The 16,945-nt window shown below is 39.7% G+C and overlaps 1 protein-coding gene across 9 annotated transcripts in view; it reads left to right on the top strand.

Annotated features, from left to right (window-relative positions):
- RPN2 (ribophorin II) overlaps positions 1–16,945 on the top strand; it is a 54,320-nt gene that overhangs the window by 20,470 nt on the left and 16,905 nt on the right. For all 9 annotated transcript variants that reach the window (XM_004272821.3, XM_049699338.1, XM_033433692.2 and 6 more), the window contains 4 exons: positions 646–780; positions 2,877–3,053; positions 4,569–4,687; positions 6,094–6,199. In XM_004272821.3, coding sequence (XP_004272869.2) covers positions 646–780; positions 2,877–3,053; positions 4,569–4,687; positions 6,094–6,199 — 537 coding nt within the window. The remainder of the gene's footprint in view (positions 1–645; positions 781–2,876; positions 3,054–4,568; positions 4,688–6,093; positions 6,200–16,945) is intronic.

Below are 16,945 nucleotides of genomic sequence, written 5' to 3'. Positions count from 1 at the left end.
TCTAAAGTGCCTAGTACAGAATTGGTGCTCAGCAAGTGGTCACTGTGGTTTTTGTTATTCCACTACCCTTTCCACTGCCCACGACCTCCTGCTGCTCAGAGACTGCTTCCACGGACCGCAGAGCCAGGGATGACGGGCACTCTGACAGTGTCATCGCTGGATGCCCCACAGGCACATTAGCTGCCTCGTCACGTTGCCCAGGAGAGCAGTATGTCTCTCTTCATCCTTTAGAGCATTGAATAAGAAAGAGAAATGCTCTGCTCTGGAGGTTGTTTCCAAATGGATGGCCATCGAATCCATCTGTGTCACGATGCTTCCAGGGTGAACTGTGGCTGGGCCCACTGGCCTTCTGCCCAGAGCAGTTGGTGCCTTCAGTGCCATGACTCCTGGGCTTGGGCTTGAGTCGAAGGGGTCAGGGAAGGAGCACTCCGAGAGCTGCAGAAGATACTGTTCTCTTCAAATGCCTATATGATATACGTTACTCTCTGCCTAAGCACCTTTTTTGAGAAAGCACTAAGTGACTGAGGTGGTCTGCAGACTTAGAGTGAGATTTCTCAAAACCGTCTGCACTGGGGTAACAGTGGTTTGTACGTCTCATCTCTGTTATCACTTGACTTCCATTCTGCCTCTGTTTTGTTGTGACAGGACCTTGTTGCTCGCCTGGATGAACTGGGAGGTGTGTATCTTCAGTTTGAAGAGGGACTGGAAACAACGGCATTGTTTTTGGCTGCCACCTACAAGCTCATGGACCACGTGGGCACCGAGCCATCCATTAAGGAGGTGCCTGTCTATATAACAGTTCTTGGGCGTGAAAACCAAAGGCGTTGTTGGCTTTATCTGCTAAGGGAAGCTTTTTTCAGAGAGGACAATTCAGTTAGCTTTGGGGTGTCTTGGGTTAGGCATTGAGAATGAGAAACAGAAAAATGTAAAGCCTGTTCCTGAGAAACTGGTTGTCAGTGGGATAGACATGTAAAGAAATTGTTATACTTGCTTTAAATGGCGTACGGACACATCATGAGGTAGAGACAAGAAGGCCAAGTGTATTACTCTCAATCCACCTCCCATTCCTTCCTGATGCTCCTTACTGCTTGTCTCATGAATGCTTTCCATGCTGGTGGCCTGTGCAAATCCTCTTTCTCTTGAGAAGTGCCCTGTACTTCAAAATTGCCTGTTCTGCTGTCTCCCCACTGACCCTCAGCAGTGCCTAAGTCTGAGCTAATCTGTGCTGATTGACATAGTTCACTGAGAGGCATGTGTGTCTACCAGACATCCACCAAGAGTTAATTCTTTTCTTTCTTTCAAGAGGAACTTGTTAACCTGAAAGAACCTTTAGTTGGAATGTGTGTGGGAAGTCTTGTGAGTAGGACCCTCTTTGTACCACTTGTTTGTAAGGTTACCAACCCTTGATCTAAAGGACTTAAAATACAAGCTGCTGCTGTTTTAATTTTAGGAGGAAAGATTTGGGTTCCAAGTCAGAACTTCCACTTCTTTTGTGAATTATGAATGCATTGTGAGTTCTGTGCTGAGTTTCAAGTAAACAGCAAATAATTACCTGTCTTGAGTAATTTGAATTAATTTTGTATTTTCTCTGGAGGATATGATCTAATAATTTATTCATGTATTGGCCTTTTTATGTTGTCTTTTCCTTCATCCTAAGTTTAGGAGACCTAGAGATACCACACTCTATTTAAATTTCTGTTACGGGTGAAAGTGCAAGAATGTGGGTCTTATAGTACAAATCATTTCGGAATTCTCCTATACACAGTACAGTACATGAATTGGCGATATTCTACATAAAACAACTTAAACTTTTTCTTGCTTTATTCCCAAACTGCTACTAACCAGGTATTTGGCTGGGATAATTTTGCTGTCACTGCTTTTGACATAACAATTCTGGTGAACACTCCCCCATTTTAACATGTCAACAGCTTACTGATGGAAAATGTAATTGGTACAATTAAAGAAAATTATTTCATGTCGACTGTGAATAACACTTTCGGGAACAGGGAACTCTTTTGTTAGACGGTAGATTTTAAAAAACGAAACTGATTGAAGTGGAAAATGTTTCCTCTTAAGCAAACAACCTCTAGAATTTTAATAATGCCTTTTAGGTTCTACTTTTTTAAAAAATTGCTTTCCGTTTTCCCCTCTAAGCAGCCCATTAGTTCTTAATGGAGAGTTATTTTAGTTTCTTTCTAATGTTCACTTTGGCTGTGAAGTTTGGTCTTGTAAACACCAACTTAGCCCCAGCATACTGCTTAGAGGTGGGTTGGCAAGGAAGGGAGCTTGGGTGGGAGGGTGAGGAAAATCAAGAAAGGACATATTTTATTGTGGAAGGACTTTGGAGACAAACAGACCTACATGTGAATTTGGGTCCTGCTTTTTTTCTTTCCATCGTAACTTGTAGGAGTAACTTAACTTCCTTTAGCCTCAGTTTCCTTATTTGGAAAGGATTGATATCAGTCTTTTCAGGATTTTTGTCAAGATTTGAGTTAATGCTTGTAAAGCACCTGTCACAGTGCCTGGCACATATAGGTATGGAACAAATGGGTACTGCTATAGGTGTTTTATAATATAGTTTCATATCTCAGTAGTTACCTAGAAGTACCTTGCATTTGTATAGTAAGCATCCATAAATGGTTGACAAATAAATGCATTAATTTCAGTCTGTACTAGAAGATGGAAAAAAACAACCAAATTCAAGTTTTACGCTTAAATGCAGAATATGTGCTTCCCCCACCCCTACCAATTTGGGTTACTGGCTAAAAGACCTTCCAAGTGAACGCCTAGAAAAAGATAAGGAATGACTTGAGCCAGGTGGGGAGGGAGGGGTGGCTGGCCACCTGTCTGACTGCTGCATTTCCCTTTTCTTTCAGGATCAGGTCATCCAGCTAATGAATGCCATCTTCAGCAAGAAGAACTTTGAGTCACTCTCAGAAGCCTTCAGTGTGGCCTCTGCTGCCGCTGCACTCTCCCAGAATCGCTTCCATGTACCTGTTGTGGTTGTGCCTGAGGGCTCTCCTTCCTACACTCAGGAACAGGCTGTCCTACGGGTATGACTTCCATGCCCCACATGCGCTGCTCCGATTGCTGTTTCCAGTGTAAGCCTTCCAGAAATCCAAAGACTGGTACACAGCTGATTGTAACCCCCGTGAGGACAGACCCCTTAAATGAAGAGCAAATGGGGATGGCCACTGGGTGAACTAGTCACAGAATCCTTCAAGCAAAAGTGTGGAGTTCTAACCTCCGGACGGCCAGGGAATTACCGTCAGAGTGTTTTAAATAGTATAGCTTTCACTAAACTAAGTGCTAGAAAATTGCATTTCTGGATTTGTAAGTCCAGATGTATAGAGAAGTCTTACTTCTAAAATGTATTTTCCAGTACCCAGACTTTCTAAATATATTATTTTAAGACAGCGTTTTAAATTCCCAGGTAATTCTGGTACTTATAGTTGTTAAAATCAATATCAGGTCTCTTCTTCCTTGGAGCCGACAGTGTATCTTTCTGCCTCTTCAGAACATAGCCATCCCTCTCACTCAGCAGTAAGCACGGACTGTTTTGGTGTGTTAACTCTCTGAATAGAGCAAAATGCACACGTTTAGAGTTTTCCATTCGTCATAATGAGGCATTTGTTGCTATTGTTTGGAAACCAGGAATAAGCTAAAATCTTTATAAAAAATTAGCATTTTATTTATGTCTAAACACACGGGTTCCACATAGGACAGTTCCATAAGTTCTTCTGCTTCAGAGGACCCTACAGATACTCTCCTGAAGAAGTGCCCCGTATTCCAAAGTTGCCTCTTCTCTCCCTACCTACAAGTCACATCCCCTCAGCAAAGACTGGGGTGAGAACTAACCTGATTAACATAGTTCACCATGAGTTAGGGGGAGCTAAGAGAGCAAAGTAGAAAAAAATACTGGCTTTTGAAGCTAGGTAGGCTGGGGTTTGAGTCCTTAGCCATGTGGCCTTTGGCAGTCTTGTAACCTCTTTGTGGCCTCAGTTTCTTCATCTGTAAAATAAAGATAGATTCTGCTATGTCTCAGATGATCGGTGGGAGGATATATATAAGAGCCTAGCCTGGTATCTGGCAAATAGTCGACTTTCAACAAATGAGTGTTATTACTGTGTTATCCATATTACTTCAGTTTTCCCATTGCCCATACCTTCCTATTTTTCTTGCTAATAATTTTGTTTTTTAAAGATACTGTAGTAGTGAAGTAGAGTGGGTAGATCAGGGGATCATTAACTGTGTGATCTGGAGCCAGTCCTTATGTTTCCCTGGGCTCTGGTTTCCTCATCTGAGAAATGAGATCATTGGGTAAGATCATCTTTAAGATCTTCCCCCACCTCTAACATTCTGTAATCTGTCCCATTCCCAAACTAATTGTGTTTTCCTGTATTTGATTTCCCATAGATAGTAGACCAAAGGTCAGTGATGGTTTTCTAAAACAAGATGGTTCTTTCCTGGCAGAGCTTGCTCCCTGTGGATGAAGCACCCACCCTAGAAGCAAAATCTGTACTCCCTCAGCTTTTGTTGCTACAGACAATTTTAAAATTTATTTCCAGTTGCAGGTCACCAATGTTCTGTCCCAGCCTCTGACTCAGGCCACTGTTAAACTAGAACACGCTAAATCCGTTGCCTCCAGAGCCACAGTCCTCCAGAAGACATCGTTCACCCCTGTGGGGTAAGAACTGAGCACATCTCTGTAGGGTGCCAATATACTTGTTTTGGAAAGTTAGCCTGCAGCCAGTATAACCCAGATTTATGTGGTTATTACCAAGATCATAAAACCAAATTTACCTAAATTTAGGATTATGCTTTATTTATAATACTATGTCATGAACATTTCCCCCATAGGATTAATATTCTTCTATAGTCTTATCTTCAGTGGCTGTGTTATTGTTATGTAAATTTTTTAAAAAATTAAGGGTCAATTTTTTTTTTTTTTTTTTTTGCGATACGCGGGCCTGTCACTGCTGCGGCCTCTCCCGTTGCGGAGCACAGTCTCCGGACGCGCAGGCTTAGCGGCCATGGCCCACGGGCCCAGCCGCTCCGCGGCACGTGGGATCCTCCCAGACTGGGGCACGAACCCGTGTCCCCTGCATTGGCAGGCGGACCCCCAACCACTGCGCCACCAGGGAAGCCCAGGGTCAGTTTTTATATGAAACTTCGTTAAGTATTAAATTAGTAAGTTAATCAGATTGGGAACTGAGTTTTAGAGAGAAAATGCATTTCTTACACAGTTGTAAAGATACATAGGCAATATGTGAAATTAAAAAGCAAAATCATTTTTTTTAAACATCTTTATTGGGGTATAATTGGTTTACAATGGTGTGTTAGTTTCTGCTTTATAACAAAGTGAATCAGTTATACATATACATATGTTCCCATATCTCTTCCCTCTTGCGTCTCCCTCCCTCCCACCCTCCCTATCCCACCCCTCCAGGCGGTCACAAAGCACTGAGCTGATATCCCTGTGCTATGCGGCTGAAAAGCAAAATCATTTTTACGAATGATCAGTAGAATGGTAAATGACATTGAGGATTTTGCCATGTAGTTAGAGTTAAGAATTCTCTACCTTTTTTTCCCCTTTAAAATAAAAATTAATATTTTAAAATTAAATTAAAAATAAGATGTATCCTTTTTAGGAAATTCACAAAGCACAGGAAAGTAGAAATAATGCAGAAAGTTACCTACAATTATACTACCCTACACCAACCTCTTTGAACATTTCTACTTTTTTTTGTTTTTTTTAACGTAATTGGTATCCTATTGTAGACTTAGCTGTTTTGCATTTAGTTGTGGAAGACTTACCCGAAGGAGGTGGGATTTTTAGGAGCTGAGAGGGGGAAAAATGAAAAGAAGACTTTCGAGACTTGAAAAAGGAGGTCATTTTAGATCGTTTTGAAGTTTGCCCCTCATTATAATCTGTAACTGAGCAGGAGGTGGCCCAGGCGGGTGGGAAGTTGAAAAGTGAAGAAGTGGTGCAGCCCTGGACCATCTCAAGGAATGCCTCACTTTGTAGGCCGTTTGTTATATTTGTGACTTTCCTATGTGAGTTCTTGCTAACCCCACTGTCATTCTTAACAGGGATGTTTTTGAGCTAAACTTTGTGAATGTCAAATTTTCCAGTGGCTATTATGACTTCTCTGTCAAAGTTGAAGGTGACAACCGTTATATTGCAAATACTGTAGAGGTAAGTGCTTTTCTTGTTGTCCCCATCTCCATGTTAATATACATAAGGAAATGACCAAACAGGCACATAGCATTAACCATCTGGTATATTGACTTCACTTATGACCAAGTTAACGTGAATATGTTGAGAGGGATAGGTTTGAACTGTGCTGTTTGACAGACTTAGCCAAGAACTTGATCATAGCAAGTTTTCTTTTATTTGTAAATTGTTCATTTTCCATTATAATTTAGCATTACTATCTTACATAAAATTTAGGAAATAGAAAAAATTAAAATCACCCATAATTCCACTGAGGTATAAATATTCTTGAGATGTTTTCTGTGGTTGGCCTTGATAGATTTATTTATTTATTTTTAATTAAAAAATTTTTTTTTGTTTTATTCCCCATGATAGATTTAGAAAAGTGCTTGATGCTAATTAGGGGATCAAAAGCATCAAGTGACCTGTAGCACCATAGTGAGTCTGTCTGGGTAAAGTACAAAAGAAAATTGGTAATCCTTCATAATGAACTATGTTTCAGATGTTTAGCTGACTCTAGTTTTGTTGAAGATCCACGTGGTTTTTTAAATTTTATTTATTTTATTTATTTATTTTTGGCTGTGTTGGGTCTTCGCTGCTGCGCGTGGGCTTTTTCTAGTTGTGGTGAGCGAGGGCTACTCTTAGTTGCAGTGTGCGGCCTTCTCATTGCAGTGGCTTCTCTCGTTGCAGAGCACGGGCTCTAGGCGCGTGGCCTTCAGTAGTTGCGGCACGTGGGCTCAGTAGTTTTGACTCACGGGATCTAGAGCACAGGCTCAGTAGTTGTGGCGTACGGGCTTAGTTGCTCCACGGCATGTGGGATCTTCCCGGACCAGGGCTCGAACCCGTGTCCCCTGCATTGGCAGGCAGATTCTCAACCACTGCGCCACCAGGGAAGCCCCAATCCACGTGGCTTTAAGGATGGAAAGCTATGCCTCACTTATCTGATGCTTTGTGGGAATGTGGTATTTCACATTAGTGGTTTTCCTAGCTAATTGAAGTTTGCCCCTTCAGGCACTGTAGCTTTCATTTTAACCTTTTTGGGTAGAAGTTTATTTAAGATGAATTACATATTTTCCTACTTTTTAAACTATGGGATATGGTTTAACCTCTTCTTATTCTGGCTTAGGATCATAAGTATGAACCCTTCATTGAAAGCCTGTGACACGAACAGTACAGTTCTATGTGCTTTTGCTTATTTTATTCTTACAACAATCCTAGCAGATGCGTGGAGTCCTCTTCATTTCACAGACGAGACCCAGAGGGGTAGAGTAACTTGTCCAAAACCTCCAGCTTGTCTGTGCTTGGGTGGATCCCCTGCACAGTACTGGTTTAGTCACTGTGCCCTAGTGAATATTGAGCTAGCTTAGAGGCTGCAGAGCTGTGTGCAGCTCCAGCTGCTGGCCTATTTATAATATTACTTTGTCCTTACTGCTGTCATTTCTTAATGTTTCTGCCACCGTGTCTTTGTTGCACCTACTTGACCACATTGTCATGCATTCTGTTGGGTCAGGGGAACTTGAAGTAGTACAGTGCCTTTCCCGAATAGTTAAATATATGCTGTTTGTGACAGCTATTTTCTTCACTATTCAAATGTCATTTTCCACTCACTTTTCTTTTTTAATGAAACTTTTTCATTTTGAAACAATTTCAATCTTAAGTTGTAAAAATAATATGAAGAATTCCTGTATACCCTTTACCCAGCTTCCCCAAATGTTAACATCTTATGTAACTGTAATATTATTGTCAATACAAGGAAATTAATAATGATATAATACTATTAATCTATATAGTCTTCATTCAAATTCCACTAGGTATCTTACTGATGTCCCTTTTCTGGTCCCAGATTCAACCTGGGATCACATATTCCTTTAGTTGTCATGCCCTTTTACTCTCCTCCAATTTAGGATAGTTTGTCTTTTGTGACCTTGACACTTTTGAAGAGTACTGGCCAGTTACTTTGTAGAATGTCCCTCACTTTGGGTTTGTCTGATGTTTCCTCATAATTAAATTCAGGTCATGCATTTTTGGCACGAATACACCAAAAGTGATGCTCCTTCTCAGTGTATCCTATGAGGCAGTATATGCTGTTGATATGTCTCATTGCTGGTGATGGTAACCTTGATCACTTGGTTAAGGTGGTGTCTGCTAGGTTTCTCCATTGTAAAGTTGCTGTTTTTCTGCTTTATAATTAAGTGTCTGGTGGAGTGATATTTTGAGATTCTGCAAATATCCTGATGATCTTGCCTGTAAGAGTTATTAATGTGGTGTTTGCCAAGAGGTGATTTTCTCTTTCATTCTTTCTACATTTATTAATTGGAATTCTACTGTAAGAAAAAGCTGTCCCCCTTTCCCTGCATTTAGTTATTCAGTTACGTATAATACTTTGGATTCATGGATACTTATTTTACTCTGTAGGTTATAATCCATTACTGTCATCTTTTATTTTTTTTGCTCATATTATCCCAAATTTGGCCTTTGGAGAGCTCCTCAGGTTGGCCCCTGTGTCACTTTCTTTTACTGAAAGGGCAAGGCAGCTAGAAAGTTTGACCTTTTCAAAAGTGGGGCATTACTTAACATAGTTAGATTAAACATTTATATTAAAAGTTTGGCAGAAAGGATATTTTCTGGAACTCTAGTCTCTCTGCCTTTTCTCTACCTCATGTCTGACCTTTTTGGGCAGGAGACATCTGATCCTACTCCATTCACTAACACAAGATTTGGATAGAAATTATTGTAGTGTGTACCTTGAACCTTGAAAATCCAGATTCTTTCAATTTTAGTTTCCTGCGTTAAGGGGCCTTATTTGCAACTGAGCACATTGAAAGGCAAACTTTTTTTTTTTTTTTTTTGGCCTGAAACCTCCTTCCTTCTACCTATACAATCTTGATAACAACATATCCAATATAAGTGCCATACCCATACATCACAGCCATTCTTAACCCTTCCTTTCTTTCCACTTCTGGTCAGTCGCCATGTCGATTCCACCTTTAAGTGTCTTTTGCATGATTCCTTTGTTCTTCAGCCCCAGTTTTCCTACTTGGGTAGATCCCAAGTAGGTAGATATGTAGTTTCCAGCCAGTTTCACTGTCTTCAGTCTCTGCCCCTTCCATTTAATAAGCACCGTAAACACCACTAGAATTATAAAATCACAGTGTTCCCCTAGTTAAACATTTCTTTGGTTCTCTATTGCCTGTGAATAAGGTCTAGACTCCTCATTGTGGCTTTAGAAGGTCCTCCACAGAGCACATGTGCATCCTTCATTGTGGCTGCATCCCCATCCCCTCAGCTCTAGCTGCTCTTGACCACATACTCATCCTCATATACATTTTATGTGCCCAATACACGTAAAGCCTTTGGACTTCTCTTGTTTCTTCCATGGGGAATGTTCTTCCCCTCCCTTGCTGAACTACTCATTCTGTAAGGTCTAGTTCAAATATTGCTCCTTCATCTGTGCTCCCATAGGATTTTAATTTAATTTAATTTTTTATTTTGGACTATTTAAAAGATACAGAAAAGAACAAAGAATAATATAATGATTGTCATATACCTACTGGCCACTCATCTCCCTCAAGCCCTAACATTTTGCTATGTTTTTCTCCTTTGTTTTATTTTGGTAAGAAATAAAGCCCTATAGATTGAATTTAAGCTCTCTGTGTATTCCTCACTTTTTCTTCCTCTTTCCCCAGATTTGAGGTGTATGTTCCAATGCCAGTTTTTATATTTCTGCTACATATGTATTTTTAAGCAATTTATTGCATTGATTTCCATCTTACCAGAATATATATGCTTCATTATACTATATGTATCCTCTCGCAATTTGCTTGTTTTCACTCAATATTAAAGACAACTAGCCATATTTATGCACGTAGAACTAGAGCTATATGGATAAATATGAATAATTTTCATAAAATTGTCTTCCTTTTATGAATGCATCAGATTTATTAATTCATTTTCTGTTGGACATTTAGACTTTCACTGTTAACAGACAATGCTGCTGTGAATATCCTAGTACGTTTGCTTATGCACATTTTGTTTATCTAGAATGAAGTTGTGGGATCGTAGGGTATGTTCATCTTCCAGCTTTATTAGGTTTTGCCAAATTGCTCTTTTCTTCATATTTGTACCAGTATTTGCTATTATGAGTTTGGATAATCTGATGGATAGGAAATGGTTATCTTGTTGTTTCAATGTTTTTCTTTGGTTTCTAGTGAGATAGAGCATCTTTTCTTGTGTCTATGGGCCATTTAGGTTTCTTCTTCTGTGAATTGTCGTGTATCTTTTGTCTTTTTCTTTTGGTTTGTTAGTCTTTTAATTATTGATTTTTAGGAGCTACATATATTCTGGAGCTATATATATTAGTAAACCCCTAGTTATAAGCATCAGACATTGTCCCTCAGTGTTGCTTTATGGCATCTTTCGATGCACTGAAGTTCATTTCAATGAAGCCTAATTTAAAAGTCTTTTTTTCCCTAGATTTTACTTTTTGTGTCTTTAAAAAATTCTACGCTGCTCCAAGATAAAAAAGATAGTCTCTAATATTGTCTTCTAACAGTTTTAACGTTTTTTTCCCCGTATATTTAGGGCTTGTCTACTTGGTTTATTTTTGTTGCTGTAGTATTTTACACCCTGTCCATAATTGTTCTTGCTGCATTGTATTACTATTGTTTGCTTATAAGTGTTGCTCTTTCACTGGGCTGGGTGCTCCCTATGGGCAGAGACCAAATCTTATTTTTTCAGTGCTTAGCTTCCATCTCAGACCACTTAAAAGAAGAAAAGGATGGAGTGGTCTAAACATTAAAGATGTTTCCCCACATTCCAAGGCCCTTAGAACTATGGTAATTCATCTTCTAGGGGTGAGCCTTTTACCCTACACAAAGTAGCTTCCTTTTTTCTTTCAAATAACAGCTTTACTGAGGATATATGTAATTCACATACCATAAAATTACCCAGTAAAAGTATATAATTCAACATATTTAGTATATTTAGATGAGAGTTGTGCAACCACTACCACCATCTAATTCCAGAGCATTTTTACCACCGCCAAAAAGCAACCCTGTGTCTATTTGTAGACACTCCTTATGCTATAGGAATATATCCTCCTCCCAGTCCTGGCAACTACTAACCTACTTTTTGTCTCTATGGTTTGCCTATTTGGGACATTTCATGTAACTGGAATAATAAAATATGTAGCCTTTTGTGTTTTTAACTTAGCATAATATTTTTAAGGTTCATTCATGCTGTAGCATTTATCAGTACTTTATTCCTTTTTATGGCTAAATAATTTAGTATTCCATTGTGTGGATATACCTCATTTTGTTTATTCATTCATCACTTGATGGACATTTGGGATATTTCCATGTTTTGGGTATTATAAATAATGCTGTTATTTACATTCATGTACAGGTTTTTGTTTGAACACCTGTTTTCAGTTCTTTCAGGTTTATGCCTAGGAGTGGAATTGCTGAGTCATATGATAACTCTATGTTTAACTTTCTGAGGAACTGGCAAACTCTTTCTCAAAGAAGCTGCACCATTTTACATCCCCACCAGCAATGTGTGAGGGTTCCAATTTCTCTATATCCTTACCAACTCTTGTTATTTATTATCTGTCTGTTTCATTTTGGCCATCCTAGATGGGTGTGAAATGGTATCTCATTGTGATTTGATTTGCATTTCTCTGATGGCTAATGATATTGAGCATCTTTTTATGTGCTATTTGGTCATTTATATATCTTTTTTGGAGAAATATCTATTTAGGTCTTTTCCCCATTAAAAATATTTTATTTTTTCTCTTTATTTCTTCCTTCCTAATCTATATACTTCTTTTTTCCTTTTCTTATTGCATTGTTTGTCTTTTTATGTTCTTGAGTTATAAGAGTTCTGTATATATTCTTTTTTTTTGTATATATTCTTAATACAAGTTCTTTATCAGATATATGATTCACAGATATTTTCTGACCGTCTGTAGCTTGTCTTTTCCCTTTCTTGATGTTGTCTTCTGACGCACAAAAGGTTTTAATTTTGATGAAGTCCAATATCTTTATTATTCTTTCATTAATTGTGATTTAAGTGCCGTATCTAATAAACCGTTGCCTAATCTGAGAGCATGAAGATTTACTCTTATGTTTTCTTATAAGAATTTTGTAATTTTAGCTCTTACATTTAGGTTTCTGATCAATTTTAAGTTAATTTTTGTATGTGGTGTGAGGTAGGGGTTCATCTTCTTCCTTTTACATGTGGATGTGCAGTTGTCCCAGCACCATTTGTCAAAAAGACTGTTCTTTCCCTATTGACTTGTTTTGGCACCCCAGGTACTGTCTGACAGCTCCCCATTTGCTCTATTTCCTGAAGAGAATAGGGCAGAGTCCCCACATTCCAGCCCTTTCCCCCCGATCCCTTTCCCTTTCCGGGGCTCCCCCAATAAACTATTTTCGTGCCAGCTACCAAAAAAAAAAAAAAATCATCAGTGTGACCATAAATGGTTGCAGTTATATTCCATTAATCTATATTTTTATCCTTATACCAGTACTATGTTGTCTTGATTATTGTTACAGCTTGGCTTTTTGTTACATCAAATCTGGTGTTTGCACAAGTGTTTCTATGGTCGTTGGAAAAATTAAATAAGTACAAAGTAACAGAAATGGCTAATAGCTGTTACTCATGCAATGATAGTAAGCTCCCATAGAGGCCATTGCTGTCCTTTTCCTTCCCAGTGATGGAGTAAGCGTTAAAGATCTCTCCTCATTATGTTAAGCTTTATGTGTGTGTGTGCATGTGTTTGTGTGTGTGTGCCTGCCTATGTGCACGTGCATGCTCTGACCTCTGTCACATATGCAACTTTACTTTGTAATTTCAGTAATAGTCATGCTTAGAGCCTCAGAGAGGGTCAGCAGGTCCTGTTTACTCTCCTGGGAGATGCTTGACATTGGTCAGAGTGCATTAATGGTGGTTTGGTGTGGAGGGCCTGTAATAGCACTCATTGACATTGGACTTGCTGTCAGGGGAAGCATGGGTTTTAGAAGCTGTCATTAGCATTAATTGCCCCTAATGCACCATCATTTTTGACAGTAATGAGCTAAACAGGGAGGTTATTACTCTCAGCAGAAAGACTGCATTTCCTGGCGTTAAAACATTTTTTGAGATGTCTGTGGCGTGCAGTACAGGCAAAAGAAGGACTAGTTGATTCACTGTAAAGCAGGCTTAGCTGCATTTAAAGTGGCTAAACAAGTCCCTTTCTTATTATAAAAACTAATCCTGCAGTGTTAGTTTAAAGGAAGAAGCAGCTAACCAACAGGGATCCTACTCTGAACTCTTTACAACAGGGTTTTGAAAAAACCTCAATTTAAGAGAGTAGCATAAAAATACTTTTCTTTTCAGTGTTTCCAGAGACCCATTTGTGATAAGATTTTAGGAGTGGAAGGACTTGTTTTAAATGGTTACTTATTTAAGAACAGCCCTACGGTGTTTCTGTGCAACACAGAAAGCTGTAACTTAGGAGGCCTTTTAAAATTAGGGCTGAGAGCAAACCCAAAATGACTTGAGTTCACTGCAGTTTGCCCTTTCATTATTCCATGTGTCTGTACTGTGAATGCTTATAATGTCTTCAGAACAAACATACAGTTGAATCTTGATTAGCAGACTTTAGTGACCGTGTTATTATTGTAAGTTTATAGTCAGGATTCTAAGTAAAAACCCACAAGTTGATGGCTTCCTTATCACTATAATTAGGATACACTGAGGAGCCTTACACAAGCCTTTTAACATGTTTGTGTTTATTCATCTGTTGAAAGGGAGAGTGATTGTCTTTTAAATCATATTTATTGGGTGGTACTTTTTTTTTTTTTGGCCGTACTGCATGGCATGTGGGATCTTAGTTCCCTCACCGGGGATCGAACCTGTGTCCCCAGCATTGGAAGCCTAGAGTCTCAACCGCTGGACCACAAGGGAAGTCCCTGAGTGGTACTTTTTAATACAGAATCGTTTATAAAGAAGAAAGTATTTGTCACACAATGCCAATGCTCAGATAATCCCTATTTTATTTTTTTTTATTTATTTATTATTATTTTTTGGCTGTGTTGGGTCTTCACTGCTGTGCACAGGCTTTCTCTAGTTGCGGCAAGCAGGGGCTACTCTTTGTTGCAGTGTGCGGGCTTCTCATTGCAGTGGCTTCTCTTGTTGTGGAGCATGGGCTCTAGGCGCTCGGGCTTCAGTAGTTTTGACACACGGACTCTAGAGTACAGGCTCAGTAGTTGTGGCGCATGGGCTTAGTTGCTCCGTGGCATGTGGGATCTTCCCGGACCAGGGCTTGAACCTGTGTCCCCTGCATTGGCAGGCAGATTCTTAACCACTGTGCCACCTGGGAAGTCCCAATCCCTATTTAAAAAAAAATAGGAGTAAAATATGCATGTAGTTAAAAAAATTCAAACTACAAAAAGGTATATAATGAAACATTAGAGCCTTCTCTCATCCCTTCAGTCCAGTCCCTCTCCTTTGAGCAGGGGTCCCCAGCCGCCAGTACCACTCCACGGCCTGTTAGGAGCCAGGCCGCACAGCAGGAGGTGAGCGGCTGACCAGCAAGCAAGCCAGGCTTCATCTGCCGCTCCCCATCGTTCACATTACTGCCTGAGCCACGCCATCCACCCGCCCACTCCCCCACCCCCACCCCCACCCCCATCCGTGGAAAAATTGTCTTCCATGAAACTGGTCCCTGGTGCCAAATGGTTGGGGACCCGCTGCCTTAGAGGAATCCATTAGTAACAGTTAACTGTATATACTTTGAAAAAGAAGGATGCCCATATCATTGAATGTATGCATATCCTTTCTTATTTACACAAAAGTAATCATTCTATGAACAGTTGTATTCTTTGCTTTTGTTACAAAGTAGAGGTTCCCAGCTTTCCCCTTGGGGTCTATTCAACTTGATGGCCTCCCCCCACCCCTCACCCCCCCACTCCCCTGCCATAATTCACCCAGTTGCCTGGACTCAGTGACAGGCGATGTTAAATATAATTCTGCGAATAGATGGCTGTGTATTCAAAAGTAGGAGGTGGTCTCCATAGACACCTACGTTGTTCTTTTTAATTGCTCCATAGCAGTTCAAAGTGTATGTGTGTATATCATTATTTCTCTAACTAGTCTCCTCTTTATGGACATTTAGGTGGGATGATGATTTTAAAATCACACTTACAAATTAAATGAGTGAGTCCTTAAGAGAATGAGTCGCAGAAGTGAAGAGGGAATTACCTAGTTAATGGTGATGAAGATTGCAGAGTAATTACCCGTGAAAACAGATTATTTTTATAGCATGGAGTATTGCTAAACTCATGCTTCTCCTGAAACCGGAGGACTGCCTAAGCCCTCCTGCTACACATTTCCCACTCCCCAAACAAGGGCTGCCTGAGGCCGACTTGGGTCACAGTTCCTTCTGCTGTGCTTCCATAGCACTTTGTCCATCCCTGCATTAAAGCAGCAGCCTGGTCTGTTATAATTTAGCTTTGCCTTTATGCTTCCCTTTAGGACAGGAAGTGCATCTTGCCATCTCTGTCTGTCCCTGCACCTAGGTGTTCCAGATGCTCTAGGGGGATATAGGGAAGTGGTCTCAGTGGGGTGTCTTGCTAAAAATCAAAGCTCTTTGGCTACTTCTTTGCTTGAGCCTTCCATTCCAGTTTTTCTTCAAATGGAAGTGCTGTTAGTGCCTCTCTGGGTTGAGCTTTATAACAGCAAAGTTGGCTCTGGTTCCAAGCCCTGTATGAGTTGTGAAGCTCTTTGTTCAGCAGAGCGCCCAAGAGCCAAAGTGGAGGATACCAGCTCTCTCCTTGGTGGTTTATTCAACTTGAAGGCCATTTGTTCCCCCTCCCTCCCCCACCCCCCACCGTAGTTCACCCAGTTGCCTAGATTCAGTGACAAGCTATGATGCTAAATATAATTCTGCCAATAGGCAGCTGTGTATTCAAAAGTAGGAGGTAATAATATGCTTATAGCCTTTGGTAATCTTTTACATTTAGGGTTTTTGTTTTTTTTTTTTAAGCAAAACAGAACACCCCTATTCAACCTGATAATTGAGGTTGTTGTCACAAAATAGTTATTATGGAGGCTGTTAAAAGGAATTACTTGATCGCTATCTTTATCTCTTTTAAATTTTTCTTCTTTGCCCTTGATTTGAGGTTCTCACACCTTGATAGTGCACTTCAGAAAAATGCTGAAGCTCTCCTTCAATTATTTGCCCAGCCTTCTGTCTCTATTCCTTGATCCTAACTTAGACTGTAAACCAGTGTATGTGGCAAGGATCTCTTTAAGCATTACATTCAAGCTTATCAAATATTTGGAAGTCTCACAGATATGTTTACACATTAAAAGTGCCTTGGGATTGCATAATTTGCACATTCAAACTTAGATTTTAAATAAAAAATTTAAATAAAAAAATAAAAAATTTCCCTTGAGGTAGACTTTTAGCATGTTTTCTGTCTCTTTTGGAATTTTATGTTTATTTTAATCTAATTTTTAAAAATTTCTTGTTTACTAGCATTGGCTGGCCCCTCTTTGTGAAAATGTTTATAGGGAACGTATAGAATTTAAGCAACCTAAGAGTTAAGATGGACTGGTTTGTGCTTGTAGCAAACTCCAAATCTCAGGGGCTTAAAACAAGTTTCTTTTTTGCCCATGCAAGGTATCTTTAATGTGTCAGCTGGAGACTCTGCTTCACGTTGCCCTTACTCCAGGACCCAGGCT

The sequence above is a fragment of the Orcinus orca genome, chromosome 16 (assembly GCF_937001465.1).
Source record: "Orcinus orca chromosome 16, mOrcOrc1.1, whole genome shotgun sequence".
NCBI classification, from domain to species: Eukaryota; Metazoa; Chordata; class Mammalia; order Artiodactyla; family Delphinidae; genus Orcinus; species Orcinus orca.
The sequence above is the reverse complement of the archived record's forward strand: the minus strand, read 5'-3'. Positions and strand labels throughout refer to the sequence as shown.